General features: G+C 42.3%; 1 protein-coding gene across 1 annotated transcript in view; it reads right to left on the bottom strand.

Moving 5' to 3' along the window:
* The window catches only part of LAMA4 (laminin subunit alpha 4), a gene marked incomplete at its 5' end in the record, with an annotated part of 175,128 nt that overhangs the window by 17,763 nt on the left and 138,859 nt on the right, over positions 1 to 18,506 (bottom strand). Inside the window, 8 exons of the mRNA XM_030886727.2 lie at positions 1,638 to 1,793; positions 2,371 to 2,560; positions 3,741 to 3,928; positions 10,942 to 11,095; positions 12,095 to 12,259; positions 13,651 to 13,784; positions 15,487 to 15,624; positions 16,079 to 16,217. Of these exons, the coding sequence (XP_030742587.1) occupies positions 1,638 to 1,793; positions 2,371 to 2,560; positions 3,741 to 3,928; positions 10,942 to 11,095; positions 12,095 to 12,259; positions 13,651 to 13,784; positions 15,487 to 15,624; positions 16,079 to 16,217 (1,264 nt within the window). The remainder of the gene's footprint in view (positions 1 to 1,637; positions 1,794 to 2,370; positions 2,561 to 3,740; positions 3,929 to 10,941; positions 11,096 to 12,094; positions 12,260 to 13,650; positions 13,785 to 15,486; positions 15,625 to 16,078; positions 16,218 to 18,506) is intronic.

Genomic DNA, 18,506 nt, shown 5'->3' on the forward strand with positions numbered 1-18,506 from the left:
TGGTACAGATAGGAACTGGAAACACAGGGAATCCAGGGCGGATGATCCCTTCAGTACCAGGGGTGAGAATGGCATTACCTGGAGGGTGGAGGGGGGATCGGGTGGAAAGGGGGAACCAATTAGAAGGATCTACATAGAACCCCCTCCCTGGGGAATGGACAACAGAAAAGTGGGTGAAGGGAGTCGGTAAGATATGACAAAATAATAACAATTTATAAATTATCAAGGGTTCATGGGGGGGGACAGGGAGGGAGGGGAAAATGAGGAGCTGATACCAAGGGCTCAAGTAGAAAGCAAACACTTTGAGAATGATAATGGCAACAAATGTACAAATGTGCTTCACACAATGGATGTATGTATGGATTATGAAAAGCGTTGTATGAGCCCCCAATCAAATGATTAAAAAACCAAAACAAAGCAATGGATGTAAGTATGGTTTGAGTTGAATGAACCCCCAATAAAATGATTTAGAAAAAAGAAGAAAGAAAGAAAGAAAAGAAAAACCCCTTAGAATATCTGCAACACCTTAAATTCTTCTTATGCCCAAACAGAACTAGTGAACAATGCCCGCTGTGGGCATTACGCTCTTTGAAGCGCCATCTCTATAGGATCAAGTAGACAGCAGCCACTGGAAAGATTAGATAGGAGCCCAAGGGAACAGAGACTGTGAATTTACAGAGGAAGGACGCCTCGGAAAGGGGAGGGTGACAGACACTGCACAGCCCCAAGAATGTAATTAATGCCATTGAATAGGACATGCAGCCTACTGAATTGGTGCACGCTGCTCACCAGTCAACAATAAGTAACACTGTACACACACACACGCACGCACGCACGCACGCACGCACGCACACGCAAGAGATTGCTATGGATTTGGGACTAAGTAATATGTGATTGCAATATGTTCCCTGGACTGTTATGGCTCTATCCACATATTACCTTTCTGTGCTGACATCAAATTCTATATTCATGTTAAGAAAAATTGAACCCCTTAGTGCAATCCCTTTGTGACAAAATATTTTTTTAAGTTGAACTGTTTTTAACTTTTAAATGACCGAACCGACATGTCTTTGCCTAGCCCTTCCCTTCCCTCTGCGCATGTACAAGGGGGTCATACAAACGAAAACAGGAGCAGCGTCTGCATAATGGTTTGAAGCGAGCTATTTTCCCTATACCGTGTGGTACCTACTGCATATACATTACAGATTATTATTTGGTGCTAAAAGTGTGGTTGCTGGCTGAATAAGTAAGCAAGCCCCTAAGACATACTTTTCTTCTCTCTTTCCACCACTCTCAGGGTGCACGTCGCTCCTGGCTTCCCCATGCCATAGGGCAGAGGGACATGCAGCCGGAAGGTCACCTGGTGACTCGGGCCATCGCACGCGTGGCAGAGTAGAACTGGGCTTCTCTTGGGGTTCAGTGGCCACCAGGTTTCCCTCCCGTGGCGCCTCTGCATGAAGCCGAATTTCCAGCCCAGGTCCCTTTCCATCTCCCAGGGAACCGCAGTCAGCCGGCCCTCCCTTTGATAGGCCACCCACAGCTAAGCTACCATTTTCTCCTTGCCAGTTTGCTAAGTGGTCAGACTGGGGCTTGGATGAAAAGGTGGCTGGCTCTCTCCCGGCTCCACCCCATCTTACCTGGACGTTTTTCACAGCCCTTCCGGGGGCCACGCCTCCCAAGTAAATAGGCCCCTTGATTTTCCAGGGAGCTTCAGTAGGAGGCAGACTTTCTTCCAGGACCCGCAGACCATCAATGACCAGTCGGCCACTGCTCTTTTCCCGACTAAATATCACCTGGATGGAGAGAAGGAAAAGGGCTCATGCCAAGTGCACCCAAGGTTGGGAGAAAGGTGATGTTGCATTTCCTCCCTCTTAGCCACTCCCCTACAGGGGAAATCCACAGCGAGTTCCTGCAGGTCAGGACGTTGCCTGCACTTCCTCAGCCTCCTGGCTCCCCAGCTTTAGACAGGAAGCTCTGTCCTCATGCATTCTGGTGTCGCTGCACGGTTGGAGCCTTGACGGTGGAATGCTTTGTTCACACAGGTGCGGTTCCCTGCTCCCCTCAGTCTTAGGTATGGCTTTACGGAAACAAATGAGAGAATGGATCTTCTGACTTGCACGTGGAACGATTTTCATTTCTGAAAATCATGTGGTGGTGACCCCCCAACCATAAAATTATTTTCGTCGCTACTTCATAACGGTCATTTTGATACCGTTATGAATTGGGCGACCCCTGTGAAAGGGTTGTTCGACCCCCAACAGGGTTGCGACCCACAGGTTGAGAAGCGCGGTCCTAAGTGGTGTGTGAGTGTCAGATTCTTTGAGGAGGGCGAACCTTTGCTGGCAATACTACGCTCTGCCTTCAACTTACGTCATGCCACAATCCATCATTGTGTTTCTCCTGGCTCCTAATCTTCAGCTTCCTGTGGCCCACATTGAACATGAAAACCAAACGGCCGTGGGCCAAGAAGAGAGTCATGAAGTCATTCTCCTCTTGATCTGAGACATAGAAAATCATCCCGTGGGAGGAGCGGGTTTTCAGACGAATGGAAAACTGAGATCTGGGGAATGGAAAGAAGAAGCTGGCCATCTGGGGACGAGACTGAGGACCCACCACTTCCACAGCAAGCAGTCGATGGGAGAACGACCCAGCCATCCATTTAAAGGTGAGCAGTGTTGCTTCCAATTACCCCTTAGTATTAATAGAGAGGATTGTGTAAACACGGCTAGTTAAAATACTTAGATCCTTCTCTACTTCCTTATACAATGGGATGGTGCCACATTTAAACGAGAACTGCTTCATTTAGGGGTCACATGGTGTCTGGCATTGAAAACACGGCTGCAATTAGTTTAGTAGGCATCTATATGTTAAGGGAGCTTACTCGTATGGACAAAATAGACAAAGTAGACACATGTGTAAAGACAATATCATTTCTGTAGTAGCAAAAACACAAATTCATTTTTTTCTACTGAAAAATTAATTGTTAGCTATCACGTGAAAACTGACCACTTCATGAATAGAAACAACAATTCTTAGAAATTTAGCTCTAGACCATAAATAAGGTACTTGTCATTTGAGGAACTTTGAATTCTTTTTGAAGAGTATGAAATACTGATTCTGGCGACTAGGCAAGTGGTGAATTAGAAGACACTAACAGTTTCCTATTGAACGCACATAGGGATGCTTGAAAGAGCTCTGAAAGTTACATAAAAAACGACTTGCGAAAGGCTCTAACACTAGAGCAAGGTATTCTCAGTGACACTAAACGAACTGGCGGTTTGTGAAACCCAGGGCAGTGGATGGGCGGGGCCGAGGGCACGAAGACATACACACGTATGTGCTGTTTAGTGTCTTTCCGTATTTAATTGTTGAGATGCATACCCATTTACAATCCAAGAACAGGAAAGGTAATCTTACGGTTGGAGGATAAATCCTGTGAAATCACCTCCATCGTTCTGTCCTACATTGCCTTCCCTTTGGGACAGTACACAGCAAAGTCCTGGGAGAAGGCGGCCTCATGCGCCTTACATTTTAGGAAAAGGTCACAGAGGACATGGTCTATGGGACAGCATGAATCCTATACTTATTCAGTAGCTGCTGCGATGATCAAACACAAGACAACAAACCAGGATGAAGGTGGCATAGGAGAGGGTAGACCGCGAGGAAAAGATGATGTATGGAGGCTAAGGATGGAATCCAGGGGCACATGACATTTCTAGAAGGACAGTGGGTTACTTTACTTTTCACCAAAGTCTCCTTTTAAGTGTTCGAACTCTTGGCGGCTGTTGGCTGTCCCTCCGTACTGGTAGGCGTGCTCTATTGCTCTGGGGCTGTTGGAAAGGAGACAATGGGAGTCTCGGGGAGTGTTCTGCTCTTGGACTTTCAGGCCAACAGGATCCCATGAAGGTGCATCTTTACTTGTCTCTCCCTGTGAAAATAGGATACAACAAGTCCTCTGAAAGGATAAAAGAGACATGGAAGCATAAAAAATTATGGGGAGCCAACAACGAGGGGTACAAGGGAACAGTAAGTGTTCTGGGATTGATGGTGACGAGGGTGGAGCTTTTCTGGTACGTTTGATCAATTGAGTTGTATCGGAGAGGAATTAATAAGAGGTGAACGATGGGTAAACATGATAGTGGGGTAGGAGGTAAAAAAGAAAAACAGGAAAGAAAGAAAACCAATGTATACATATGTATATATGCAAATATATAAATACATGTGTATTTGTTTACATATGTATATATGAGCATATGCAACAAGGAAGCAGATGGACTTTGTGGCCCTACTTAAATCTTGCCACAGTACAAGAATCGTTTGTTCTAATAATGTGGCATTGTATGATACTCACCTCCCTGATACAATCGCTGAAGACAAAATGGGTACATAATCAAATATGGTGAAGAAAGCTGATGGTGCCCAGCTTTTAAAAGATATAGCATCTGGGATCTTAAAGAATTGTTGTTAAATAAGCAGCCATCTAGCAGGAAAACAACAAAACCCACGTGGAAGAAGCACACCAGCCTGTGTGATCATGAGGTGTTGACGGGAAGAGGTATCAGAAGTTCAGAAACAAGCAACCAAATTGATGTGAAGGGGCATGAATGTAGTGGTGACCCAAAACCCACCTGTAAGATAATTGGACAGGCTCTCTCAGAAGGGACCCAGGAACACAGGGAAGGGAAGTTAAAGCCAGGGTGCGGTATAGCCCTGATGAAGCACATAACTATCTTCTAGTTCTTTAATATTTCCTCTCCTTACTACTATGGTTTTCATCTGTTTTACCTCATTAATCATGTTAGATTTTCATATGTACATTTGCATATTTAAGATCATTCGGTACATGAAAGCCACGATAGATAACTCTTCAGAGAAATAGTAACAGGGGTAATGGTTCCCTGAGGGTACGGGAAGAGAGTGGGTGGAAGGGGAAAATAGGGAATGGATCGCATCAATGACTGTATAACCCCATTCGATGGGATGGACAACAGAACTGTATGTGAATGGATATACTGGATTGTGTAAGATATGGCCAAAAAATATTATAAGAAAAAAAAAAGGTTCCTGGGGGTTAGGGTGGGGGCAGAAGGAGATAAAGGGGAGCTGATATCAAAGAGTTCAAGGAGAAAGAAAATAGTCTGAAACTGATTGTAGTAGCAATTGTACATTACTGCTTGATGTGATTGAACTATGTAATGGTATGATTATCAGTAAGAGCTCCCAATAAAATGCTTAATTAATAATAAAAAAGAGATAGCAAATATATATAACAGCTGATTTCTGAATAGAAATCTAAATGTTAACAAATTACTCTGTGACGGAATCATCAGTATGAACACAGCTAAGCGTAAAAATGTACATTATCTCTGCCTTTTCCAGTCATGAAATATTAGCCCTCCCCCCCACCCCCACTGGCAAATGACTGTAGTAGCCGTAGCAGCTTCCACCACCACAACACGGCACATTCACAACCCCGAAATCTAGTCCATGAGAGTAAAGCAGCGCTAAAGCGAAGGTACAGCAATAGCTTCTCTGTTCTTTAAACCGCCATCTTATAGACTAGCCAAAAACGGAAAAGATGGTAATGAATTTCTCTAAGTGAATCAATCAATACAAAGTTTGCGATATCACTGGAACCCACTGATGATTATTTACACATGCTGCGAAGGAGCCCTTCTGGTACAGTCGGGCTTGGCTGCTAACCAGTCAACAAACCCAACTGCTCCTTGGGAAAAGAGGAGGCTGTCTGCTCTCGTGAAGGTTTACAGTCTCAGAAACCTTATACTGGGCCGCTGTGTGTCAGGACAGATCAACGGCAGTGGCTTTAGTGTGAGAAGGTAAGAAAATTAGCAACACCTTTAAACTATTTAGGAATATTTTCTGTGATAAGATATATAACACTTTAATGTAAAGAAGATGTAGAACAAATTTTAAAAATTATCTGGTGCCCTTAAAAATGCACTGCTGATTTTATCATGTGGGAGAATTAATAGAAATAATATTTATCTAGCAATATGATCAATGCTTTACGTATAAGGATCTTCAATCATAAAAGGAAAAGAAGGGAAACAACTGAAGGTTGTTTGGTTAAATGAGTTATAATAATTGCATAAAATAAAATATTAGGGGATTATTGTTACAATAAACAATTCAAGCACACGATGCTTTTTGATTCGACTTTTGTAAAAGTTTGAAGCAGAGGTCACATATTTTCCTTGGTAGAGATTTAAGAAGTAATTACAACAGAAGATGAGCAAACATTCCTGTTACCACAGTACAAGTGAAATCTATACAGATTCCATATCTTGTCATTACAAACTTGAGTCTAAGATTACTTACTAGACAAGCTAAGAGATTTACTATACTATCAAAGGCTTCTGTTAACAGTTTCCAAGGCTGTGCATTTTAACTTTAAATCTATGAATGTTTGTAGGAAACTACATCTGATATATAGCTTCATATAGAAAATGATGATCATGTTGTTACTGTTTTTTTTTTTTTTGCTGAAGATCATCCAACAACAGCTGAAGCAGAACACTGACAGGGAACTGTCAGAAATTTAGGCTGGATTTAGAGGCACGCGTAGAACAAGAGATATCATTGCAGATGTCAGATGGACGTTGGCTCAAAGAAACAGTCAAGAGATCAAAAGATGTATTGCATTAGGTAAATTTGCTGTGCAAGACCCTTGTAGAGCATTGAAGAGCAACGAGGTTCCTTTGAGGACTAAGGTGCCTCTGACTCAAGTCACGGTATTTTCCATCGCCTCAGGTGCACGTGAAAGTTGGACACTGAATGATGAAGACGGAAGAAGAATTAATGCCTTCGAACTGTGGTGCTGGAGAAGAATACTGAAAACAGCATGGGCTGCTAAAAGGACAAACACATCTTTTGGGGGAGGAAATACAGCCACAGAGTTTCTTAGAGGCAAGGAAGGAAAGACTTTATCTTACATTCTTTGGTCATATTGTCAGGAGAGACCAGTCCTTGTAGAAGGGCATCATGTTTGGTAAAGTGGAGGGGTGGTGAAAAAGAGGGAGGCCCTGGATGAGATGGATTGGCACAGTGGCAGCACCAATGAGCTCAGGCATAGGAACAATTGTAAGGTGCTGTGTTTTGTGCTGTTGTGCACAGTGCCACTATAGGTTGGAGCCATGTCGATGGCTCCTAATAACATCAAGTCGGTTCTGACCCATAATGACCCTATGCAAAACAGAACTAAACCCTGCCCTGTCTGGCAGCATCCTCATATAGTTGGTATGTTTGAGCCCATCGCTGCAGCCACAGTGTCAATCCATCTTGCCGAGGGCTCCCTCTTTTCACTCCCCTCCACTTCATCAAACATGATGTCCTTGTCCAGGGACTGGTCTTTCCTGACAACACGAACAAAGTATGTGAGATGAAGTCTTGCCATCCTTGCCTCTAACAAACCCTCTGGCCTTATTTCTTACAAGGCAGACCTGTCTGATGTTTACATAAAGAGTGACTACTTTAAGGGGTTAACCTTTCTTGTCAGTCTAGCATGTTCACCTGCTGCCCTTGACCCACAGATGAATGATCAAGTGTCAATGAAATAAAAACTCTCCGAATAAAACTTTTGGCACCAATATATAAAGGTGATAAGATTCCATCACATCAGAGTCTCATTGTGTTTTCTGAACGTCGAAACGAGCAAAATCCTTTATAAAAATCAATGATATGATTTCATTGCCCGAGGTACTTTCAAAAGGTTACCTATGTTAAATCCAGGGAATGATAACTGGAAAACTATGAAGTTTATATTTTATGCAAACAAAAGTATTTCATTAACACAGATAAAGAAATAACGCATGAACAAGAAGAAATTTCATGGAGAGTCTCAAGTGTGGTTCACAAGTGTAAGGAGCCTTCAGCATGTTCGTGGAGACCAAGCACCACACCATCGAGCCACTTCTGACTAACAATAACCCTACAGGAAAGAAAGGAACTGTTCCCTTGGGTTCCCACAGCTGTAAATCTTTACAGGAACAGACGGCCTCATCTATCTCTCATGGAGTGGCGGGTGGGTTTGAACCACTGACCGTGTGGTTAGCAGCCCAGTCCACAGCCTACTACACCACAAGGGCTCAGTTCATGCAAAAATTGAATTAAAGGAGAATTTTTTTCATGAACTTTTTGACGCCTCCTTGTACATGAGGAAGCATTCAAAGTCTAAAGAGTACTGGTGGCCCAGAGGTTAAGTTCTTGACTGCGAAGGACGAGCTAAAACTCACCACCTGCAGGACCAGTATCCATTTTACTTCCATATAGATTACAGCCTTATAAACCCTCTAGGGCAGTTCTACTCTGCCCAATAGTGTTGCTATACATTGGAATAGATGTTTACAAAATAGATGTTTAGAATCTATTTTTGGTTCAAGGTATGATAGTCACTGGAAGATCATCAGAAGTGAGAAGCTGATGGAAATGCTTCTCTCTTGCTGATGGTCCAGAAACCGAGCTTACAAGGCAAGCAGTTTTTCCCCTGCACAAACTCATTAGCTATCAGGGAAAAAAGATGCACAAACTTATTAGCTATCAGGGAAATGCAAACTAAAACCATAAGATGTCATATTTGCACATTAGATTGGCAAGATTCTAAAAACGTGATGCTGTACAATGGTGGCACCTGTGTAGGGCAGTTGGTTCTTTCAAATTCTGTTTTGGGAGTGTCAGTTACTATTAGGGGTCCTTAGTGAACCGTGGTTAAAGCTCTCCACTGCTGATCCAATGGTTGGTAGTTCAAATCCACCAGTGGCTCCCCAGGGGAAAGCTGTGGTAGTCTACTACCATAAAGACCTTGGCAACCATATGGAGCAACTCTATTTTAATTCTATAGGGTTGTTATGAGTTGAAGTTAAGTCAACACCAGGGGTTTGGTTTGGGTTTAGGTTGGTAGTTATTGTCTCAATAATAAAAATGTCCCTTTGGCCAAGCAATTTTAATTTCAGGCATCAATCCTTTAGAAACACAAAGCTTTATAGAAATAACACAGGAAAGAGTCCCTGAATGCAGACTGTGTGCCAATCCCTGGACAATGTGCATTTCATACATTAACTCATTCAGTCCTTTTAACAACTCTGGTGGAAATATCCTAATATTCATTGACACCTATTTTGTGCGAGATGTGGTTATAGGTGCTGAGGATACACCACTGAGTTTGAACTACAGTGGAGGAGACAGAAAGAAATAATAAGCAACATGCATACAGTTGATGATACATTAAATTTCCATAAGCCCTATGAAGAAAAAGATGAGGGGCTCAATACTACTGGTGTGGAACAGAAAGCAGGCTGAGGTATTCAGTCTGTGTTCAGGGTGGACCGTATTCAGCTGGTGGGACCTGAGCAATCTTAAGAGGAGGCAAAGACGTTGCTCCTGCTGAAGTTCAAGGGCAGAGTGGTGCAGGCAGAAGAGCTCACGTACAGACCTGAGTATGTGTACTTCCAGGAGCACTTGGGAGAGTAAGCAGTAGGTTAGACATTGGGCTGCTAACCTTAAGGTCAGGGGTTTAACCCACCTATTGCCCTGTGGGAGAGATTGGAGACGATCAGCTCCTATCCAGATCTGTAATCTTGGAAACCCAAGAAGCAGCTCACTTTGTCCTAGGGTCACGATGAGTTAGAAGGGTCTCGAGGGCAGTGGGTTTGTGTTGTGCGGTTTGTGCACAACAGAGAGGCAGAAGGCCAGTGTGGGGAGTCGAATGAGTGAAGTAGAGGAGTGAAAGGAGCCATGCTCCGAGAGGTAATGGGGCCTGGATCCTACACAGCTTCTTGTGATACTGTATGGAGTCTCTGAGTGGTGCAATCATCCGCTATGAATGAAAAGGTTAGAAGTTCAAGTACATCTGGGGGCACCATGGAAGAAAGTCCTAGAGATCTCCTCCAGGAAAAGCAGACCCTGAAAACCCTATGGAACAAAGGTCTACTTTGACACATATGGGTTGCCATGAGTTGAAGTCCGTTTGATGGTAGCAGTGTGTGTGTGTGTGTGTGTGTGTGTGTGTGTGTGTTACTGTAGAGTCTCAGGCTTTGACTCTGAGTGCAGTGGGGAGCCACTCACTAGAGCAGAGGAGTGAAATGATATTTTCTGGGATCTGTTTGATTGACAATAGATGGTTGAGGAACAAGGCAGGAGCAGAAAGATCTCTGGGAAGGCTGCTAGCAATCGTTTATAGGTGAGATGATGGTAGCTTGTAGCAGGTGGGATCATTAAGCACCTGAGGGCAGTGCTAAAATCGGGCCATTGAAGGAAAAAATAAACCAAAACAGAGAGAAGAGAAGAAGGGGTTCAATTGCAATAAAGGTAAAGGTTATGAATGCTCAGAGAGTAAATAAAGTGAGAGAAAAGAGTACAGTAGTTAGATCATGGAATTTTAGAACGCAAAGGTTTTGATCATGTAGCAGGTGAATGGTCAAACAAAGGCTAAGGAATTGGAAAAAATGAAAAGATGATCAGGAACTTTAACAACTTCAGAAAAGGTGACAAAAAAGAATGACATTGCTGCCTGTAAGTAAATGATACCAGGGGAAGAATAGTGTTAAATAGCATGTATTATATACACAAATTGTTCACTCCTGAGGGATTTAACCAGTGGAATAAACTGAGACGGGGTGGGGTGCAGCAATGGGTCTAACATAACCACTGTGAGGATGGCAGAGACCTGAGCAGGGCGTGGCTCTGTTGGACACAGGGTCACTGTGAGTCGGAACCAATTTGAAGGCACCTAACGACGACATCAACAACAACAACAATAAAAAGTACTCGTTGGGAGTTCCATTAAACGCTGATTCAGCTTCTTTGACAACCAATTAATGCAACAAATCTGTGTATCTGAAGCAACGAGAAGCCCATCTTCCATGTGTACACAGAACCGCGGTGTCTAGAGCTGTGTGAACAGAAGGTGAGGGCATCAGCCTTTACCTTTTTATTCTGACTTGTTTTTGGCTTTGAGGAATTCTTCCCTTTTTTGTGAAGGAGAAGCAGTGGTGAAGACTCAATGGGACACTCATAAAGGGAAGTGTGGACCTTTTGGGAATATCGCTGGAAATCTTCAACCTCCACATCTCTGTCCAACCTATGTTTGCAACAAAGGGAAAACGCTTTTAAAAATAGGGCTCAAATGAAAAAATCACTCATATGCTGCTTTCTTTTAAATATTATATTATATTTAGATTATAAATATACCTTAATTATATTAAGATATAATTGCATTAACATTTAAATGTACAATTAAAGTGACATATGCAGATACCCATGAAACCATCACCATAATAAAGATAATAAATGTATCTATCACAAAAAAAAGAAAAAAATGAGTAGGGCTTAAAATTGTCTTATGTACATACTGAATGTCAAAGAATTTACACAATTGTGGGGGTGTACGGTGGCCTTTATCCATCAACCACTATCTTAATGAGCGCACCTTTAAGTTGTTATTCATCAGTTACTTCCATAACTATGTGCCTGGTCCCAGCATATTCTGGCTAAGGAATATTTTCCCCCGTCACTATATCCCCTGACTGTCTGGGCCAGCCTCTGGCTCACTTAATCTGCATTCCATTTGTTTCTTGTTTGTTCTAATTCTCAGGGAACCCCATTGTCTTTGTTAAGGACCTAGATTAATGACTTTGTTTAAAGTTATGTCATAAATTAAATAGATACTTAAAGTATCTATTTAAGGATTTTAGGATGTTACTCTGTGCTATATCATTAATCACATGTATACTTGTAATAGCACCTAATTTTATAAATTGCTGTGTTTCAGATGCAGTGTAAAGTATTTTATTTGCATGGTCTCATTTAATTCTCATAATATTCTTGAAAGGAAAGCACTATTATAATCTGCATTAGAGTCGAGAAATTAGTCAAGGTCATTCAGAAATTAAAGGGCAGAAAATCTACATTCAAACTCAATTTTGTCAGCTATCCAACTACATGTACCATTTCAACCATGACCCTCTATCACGTCCAATAAGCGGAATAGTTCTCAGTTTTTGTGATGAGCATATTTTCTTGACTGGCTTGATCTTTCTCAATCTATAGACTTATGTATGAATAAATAAAAATATGATACCTGGTGAAGTAGGCATTGCTTATACAGCCCGTGAAATTACTGTACTGAGGACTGATAGGCGAGCCACCAAAGTAAAACTTCTTTTCGCTTGGCTGCGTCGCTTCCACTTCCCCTTTGGTGGGATTCTTACTCCCAAGCCGGCTTTTATCTACGATCAGTTCATACCTGCAAAGAAAGAAGCGTTTTCACACAGCGCACTGCTAGGTTTTGCTGTGAGTTTCAATCCAGTTTGAGCGGGCAGGTTTGCTCACAGACGTGAAGCAGAACGCCCCGCGAATGCCGCACTGTTCATGAAGCCCAGGAGAAAATGGTGAACTACTTCTAAGTACGAAAAGACCTTCCGGACCATGAATGGAACCCATGCAAATGAGAAGCGCAGACAGCTAGCCATCCATATCACGTTATGTGTGGAGAAAAGAGTCGCACGGCATGAGGATTCTCTAATGATATTTATGGAAGACCATTTTCAGGGTAAAGCACATTGGATGGGTTCGATCCCCTTTGGAAGTGGATTCCAGAAACAACTTACTAATGTTTCTCTTGCATTTGTGGCACAGGTTATCTGCATGCCACATCAGAGGCTTATTTCTTATGCTAGAACGTTTTCTTCATTATGAGAAGAAAGGCCATATTCCGTATCTTAAAAGTAAAACTTTAAAAATGTAGTGATAAATGTAGCTTCTTTGATGGTACACTTCACACTCTAGTCTGAACCAGTATTTGCCAAGCTCTCTCCATGGGAACCTGGGGGCACTGGGCCAGGAAAGTGTTGGACTGCTAAAGGCAAAGTTAGCAGTTCAAACCCAGCAGCTGCCTTGTGGGAGAAAGAGGAGGCTGTCTGCTCCCATGTAGAGTTGACAGCTTCGGAAACCCTGCAGGGGTGCTCAAATCTGGAACCGACTCGATGGCAGTGTGTCTTTTCGGTCCATGCACGACACACTACCTACTCCATCCCCTTTTCTCAAGGAGACTGTAACCTAGTGCTTTCCTAAAGAAAACAAAAACAAAAACAACCTCTATCTTGTGGCGCGTGATTTGACCGTGACTTGTGTTTTATGTCTAGGGGGGGAAAGATGAGACTGCTTCTGTGAAGATTTATAGTCTCGAAAACCCTAGATCAGGTCTCTGTGTGTCGGAAGCGAATCGAGGTAGCGGGTTTGGTTTGGTTTTGGGTGCTTGTATGCCTAGGAAATTAGTAGCAATCACTTTTTAAAGAAAGCAAGTCTTTGCCCATCACTAAATATATATATATATTTTACCACACTAGAACAGCAAAGGGGTCGCTGATGGCACAGTGGCTCAGCCTCTGGTTGCTGACTGAAGGACTGATGGTCTGTATCTGCCCCCCAGTGCTGCGAGAGGAGGACCTGGCAATCTTCTCCAGCATCACCCAGGCTCACGACACGTCAACATCGACTCCACAGCACCCAATAACAAAGCCATAATGCAAATCGCCTGGGGGCCACCAGATCTATTATTCAATGCGATCATTGGGCAGGCTCTTGCCCTACAAATAAATTCGTATGGTGGAAAGGACACAAAGTGCGGCGCTGTACCTTGTGGGTGAGACAGAGCTGATGACGAAGTGGGAGAGTCCATCATTGTACTGCTTACTTGCCGACTGGACCTTGCTTCCCTTTACATCCATGATCACCGTGCCGTTGTCCAGGGAAATGGAGAACACGTCGGACTGAAACGCAGGCACAAGTGTTTAAGGCAGGAGTCCTCGGTCCGAAACGAGGGACACAGTCTCAATAGGTGCACCATCTTTTTACAAAGGAACACATCTTTTACAAGAAATGTGCTTGTAAATGATATCTGGAAGTATAATAAAAGAAACTATCCTATTACTCAAAGGGTGTTGTCTATAAAATTGGACACGATTCATGGGTGGGGTGGGGAGGGGGTGGACAACTGTCAAAAATTCTGACAAGATTTGGTGGCTTTTGTCATGCTGAGGATTGCTGGCTTTGTCACGGTTTCTTGGATCACTTCGCTTCCCATTCCTTTTGTAAACACAGTATTTGCACTCTCTGGGGGATAGAGTTTGCTGCCTGGGCAAGGGTGAGTTTGCTGGTTTTGCCTTTTTAAGGGTTCTGCTATTTTCATGTCTAGAGGCATAAAAAATTATACAAAAACAGAAGGTAACACTTTTTTTCTGAAATTGCTTATTGCTTGTCTTAAAATATTGACAAAATGACGACCTTGCTTTTCTCCTCAGGTGGGCATCAACCTCTCGAGTTAACCCTAGGGCAGACTGCTTTCCGTGTGTGGACAGAAAGTGTCCTTTGACTGACCCTGGGGATCTGAAACAGGTTCTGCAGTTAGAGGATGAGTGCAGTATCGTGGGTGAAACGTCACAGCTGCTACCGATTTAAATTCACTTCAACAGGAAGGCGAAGACAGAAGCAATGGGCATGAAAAGGGGAGGCTGCCTTCACACACTAGACTCCCACCCTGTGTGCCAATGCCGAACCCTTAGAGATCCATCAGTTGGATCTTAGGGTCACCAAACCTCCCTCAGGTCCTGTTTTATCCTTGAAAGAATATATTTTGTGCTTGGGCTCTTGAGAAACCCAGAGACAGAGAGCATTTTTTGTAAAAACGATTTTATAAATGACAGCACATATGTTAGTTCTTAACATACATGTGGGGTTTCTTAACCTTTTCTGTGCCATGAACTTCATTGGCCGTTTAGTGATGCACATGGGCCTCATCATCAACTGATATTTCAAAATTCATTAATCAAACCTTGCAAGGAACCCGATGACATTAAAATAAAAAATTTAAATATGAAAACAATCAATCTGTGATATAGTAATATGTATATTCTTCATTATGGCTTTTAAAAGCAAAATCTGGCATCCAGTCTAATAGCCTCGCTTTTAGAATAACGAGCAAAAATTATATTTTGAGATATGTCTTGGAAACTCACAGGGTGAGCTCTACCTCGTCCTATAGGGTTGCCATGAGTCGGCATCGACTCGATGACAGTCAGTATTTTTTGGGGAAAACTGTAATATAATGTGAAAAATCTCTGTGACTCCTACTAATGACAGAGTCACACGTGCTGCCAATACTACGATGGTTGATTGCCTGTGTTTATAATAGAATAAAATGCTGAATTTTAGTTAGAGAAAATGAAGATGTATCCCCCCACACACATCTAAGTCCATGAGCTCCCAGACTTCTATAGGGGTTGGACCTTTGAAGGCCAGGATAAGAACTCCGGATGTACAATACATATTATATTTTAGAAAGTACATGCAAATGAGGTAGCCTGTGTATAGACAGGTGAGTCAACAGGAATCTGAATCAAAATCACTTTTAATAGGCACAAAAAGTGTTTTTAATAGAAGAACAATTACCATCAAGAAAAAGCAAATACTTACTCCCGAAGCATAATAGAATAATAATCCATTTGGTTGTAATGTTCGGAAATTAAACCCTCCTTCGAAGCCATCAAAGAAAGATATTTTGTGACTTGAAGCAATGAAGCCCTCTCCATTGAAATACGCTCTGCGGGATATCTGTATTCCAAGGCAAAATTTAAAAGTAAATTTGGTGTAGATCAAAGTGATTGGAGGCTTAAAATATCGGTATCTCATACATCAGAGGCCATGTCTGTTAGTTTCTCTATAACTAATTTGTGTTTTGACTTTGAGTTTATGATGAGATTCGGGAGTGTTAGCATTCCTCTCCATTCCTCTGACAGGCACTGTTGGACCTTGCTCACTGCTCATATCTGGAATTTGTAATAAAGCTTGTGTTGCTCCTCTGAGCTTTGGATGCTCCGCCCATTGAAAAGGGAAGCAGCAGGACAAGTCACAGAGCCTTTTGTAGCATAAGCACTCTTCTTTATGTGGGGAGAGAATGGCACCCAAAGTGTACATGGGATCGTCACGGCACCAACCAGAGGTTTTCCAGCGTTGGAGAGTGATCAGTGCCCACTTAGCAAAATGCTTTTGATTGATTGGTACTTACCAGAGAATCTTCTGGGCACCCATAACCAACTCCCAGCGTTTCTTTCTGCTCCAGCAAGTTGAAATCTTTCTTCTGGAACTGAAAGCCTTTCATGCACCCCCTGAAGTTGATATCTAGGGGAAGGTGGGCTCGTAGGGTGCTGGGGAGAAAACCAGTTGTTATGAATTCAGCCATGACAATGATGGCGCTACCCTGAGTTTTCTTATTGTCCTTAGTATAAACCACTATGTTACTTATTGGTTCAGATCTGAGGATATGGTCCATTTCATCTGAATCGACAGGCAATGTCCATGGAAGCAGCAGTTAGGAAATTAAACACTGTGCTACAATGGCCAAATTGGTTGCAAAGGATGTCTTTAAAGTGTTTTTTAAAAAAAGCGTTTAAAATTCAGAGACCATTTTGATGACTCAGGTGCCCCTGATACAAGCCAAGGTGTTTTCAGTTGCCTGTATGCATGCACAGAGCAGACAAAGACTAAGGAAGAACGAAGAAGAATGGATGGCTTGCATTACAGTGTCGGTGAAGAATATTGAACATACGACAGGCTGCTAGAAGAGGAAAAAGGTATGTCTTAGAAGAAGTACAGCCAGAATGCTCCTTAGAAGCAAGGATGGCAGCACTTCTTCTTGCTAACTTTGAACGTGTTACCAGGAAGGACCAATCCTTGGAAAAGGACATCACACTTGGTAAGGTAGAGGGTCATTGAGAAATAAGAAGAGACGGTTGACTTAGTGGCTGCAGTGATGGGCTCTGCATAGCAATGGTTGAGGGTGCATGGGGTCACTCTGGTCAGCACTGAGATCACGGTACTTAGCAATAAGAACGACAAAAGGGGATGCTTTACTATATTATCGTTCATATCGCTCGGATACTTTTGATAAACACACAGTAATATCTAATCTTTGCCTAAAGAACATTTTCCCCCTCGAGTCAAGTCCATTTGTTTAGTTTTCCAGTTTTCAAAATACTTTTAACTGCTATTCATTCACTTTATCTTTATAACAATTCAGTGAAATCTATGGAGACAGTATTATCTCTCTTTTACATATGACGATTATGTTGAGCCATGAGGAAAGGACCTATTTGTAGGTAACAAATGGCCGCCAAGTGGCAATTTTGTCTGGATTAACCTATAACATGAAACTAAAAGATCTATTCTGCCGCAAGTGGTAGAGTTGGATCTGAGACTGAGCCTCTCGATTTCCAGGAATCCACATGGAGAGCGAAGCTGTGTTTTGGGTGTTACCTGCAGTACACTGACATCAACTAAGGCGGAGGAGAGCTTAGTGACCACTGGACTCTGGGAGCAACAGAAGAGTAAGAAATCCTTTATCCTTAAGATAACTGAAGGCATCTGGCTAACACTGTGATCTTACTACTTATCATTATGGAATTTAGGCGGTGCCCAGGAATATAGTCAGATTATTGGATGACAAATAAACAGGAAGTTAATTTTACTACATTACAATGACTTCAAAGTATTTTATTACACACACACGTATATCTACTTCAATGTATTTTAGGTTAACACTGGCAAAACTATGGAAAGTAATAGGCCCATGGTAATCTTTTCTGGCAAGATCACACCTGGCAGGCAGAGTGGCTGACTGTAACAGCAACGAGGAGGGTTACAGAGCCCATGTGGCAAAGTTGAAGGAAGGGAAAGTATGCTTAGTTCTGGGAAGGGAGCTTGGGGTACCTTCTTGAAGTATAACCCATTGCAATGTAGAAGGGAGATTTCACTAAGTCGGATTCAATATAAGGGGGAGCTTTATAATAATTAAAGCTCTTTAAATTTTTATTTATTTATTTTTCCTTCTGCAGTAGCCACATGCCCACTGCTAAAATTATACAAAGGGAAGTATGAGGGTCAAGGGAGAAGATGATTCTATATTGTATGGGAGGTGGATTCTCAGCGCTGGACTTGCAGTGGGATCCTCTATGGAGAGAGGCGGGTTGTTCTTGTTTGCTTTTTACACACTATGTTGGGGCCAGGACAGTGTGATTTATAAAAGTTCTCCAGATCATTCTGATGAGAACCAGGGTTGAGAACTACTGGACTAGACTACTGAAAAGTTGATCTTCAGTTTTAAGAGTTTTTGATGTGATGAATTGATGGCAATTAGTGGCAGCTAGCTTTTAATACATTAGAATAATGCTTCCTTATACATAATCCACAATCCATCTTAATTTTTTTCACCCACACTAAATATTCCATGAAAATTCAGAATAAGTTTAAATTAAGAGCTAACAAAAACAAAGGGACACAATTCTGCTTTATTTCAAACAATATGTATGCCCTATCCTCCCCCACCTTGATGAGAAAATTGCTTTAGAATATGTTCCAGACATTGGGCCTCCACTCAAGTACTCCCTCAACGCAAGAATACTTTCTTCTATTAAATTGGCATTCTATAATGCTCACTT

This window comes from Echinops telfairi, unplaced genomic scaffold, assembly GCF_000313985.2.
Source record: "Echinops telfairi isolate 266 unplaced genomic scaffold, ASM31398v2 ScPeMD7_3533;HRSCAF=4204_0, whole genome shotgun sequence".
Lineage (NCBI taxonomy): Eukaryota > Metazoa > Chordata > Mammalia > Afrosoricida > Tenrecidae > Echinops > Echinops telfairi.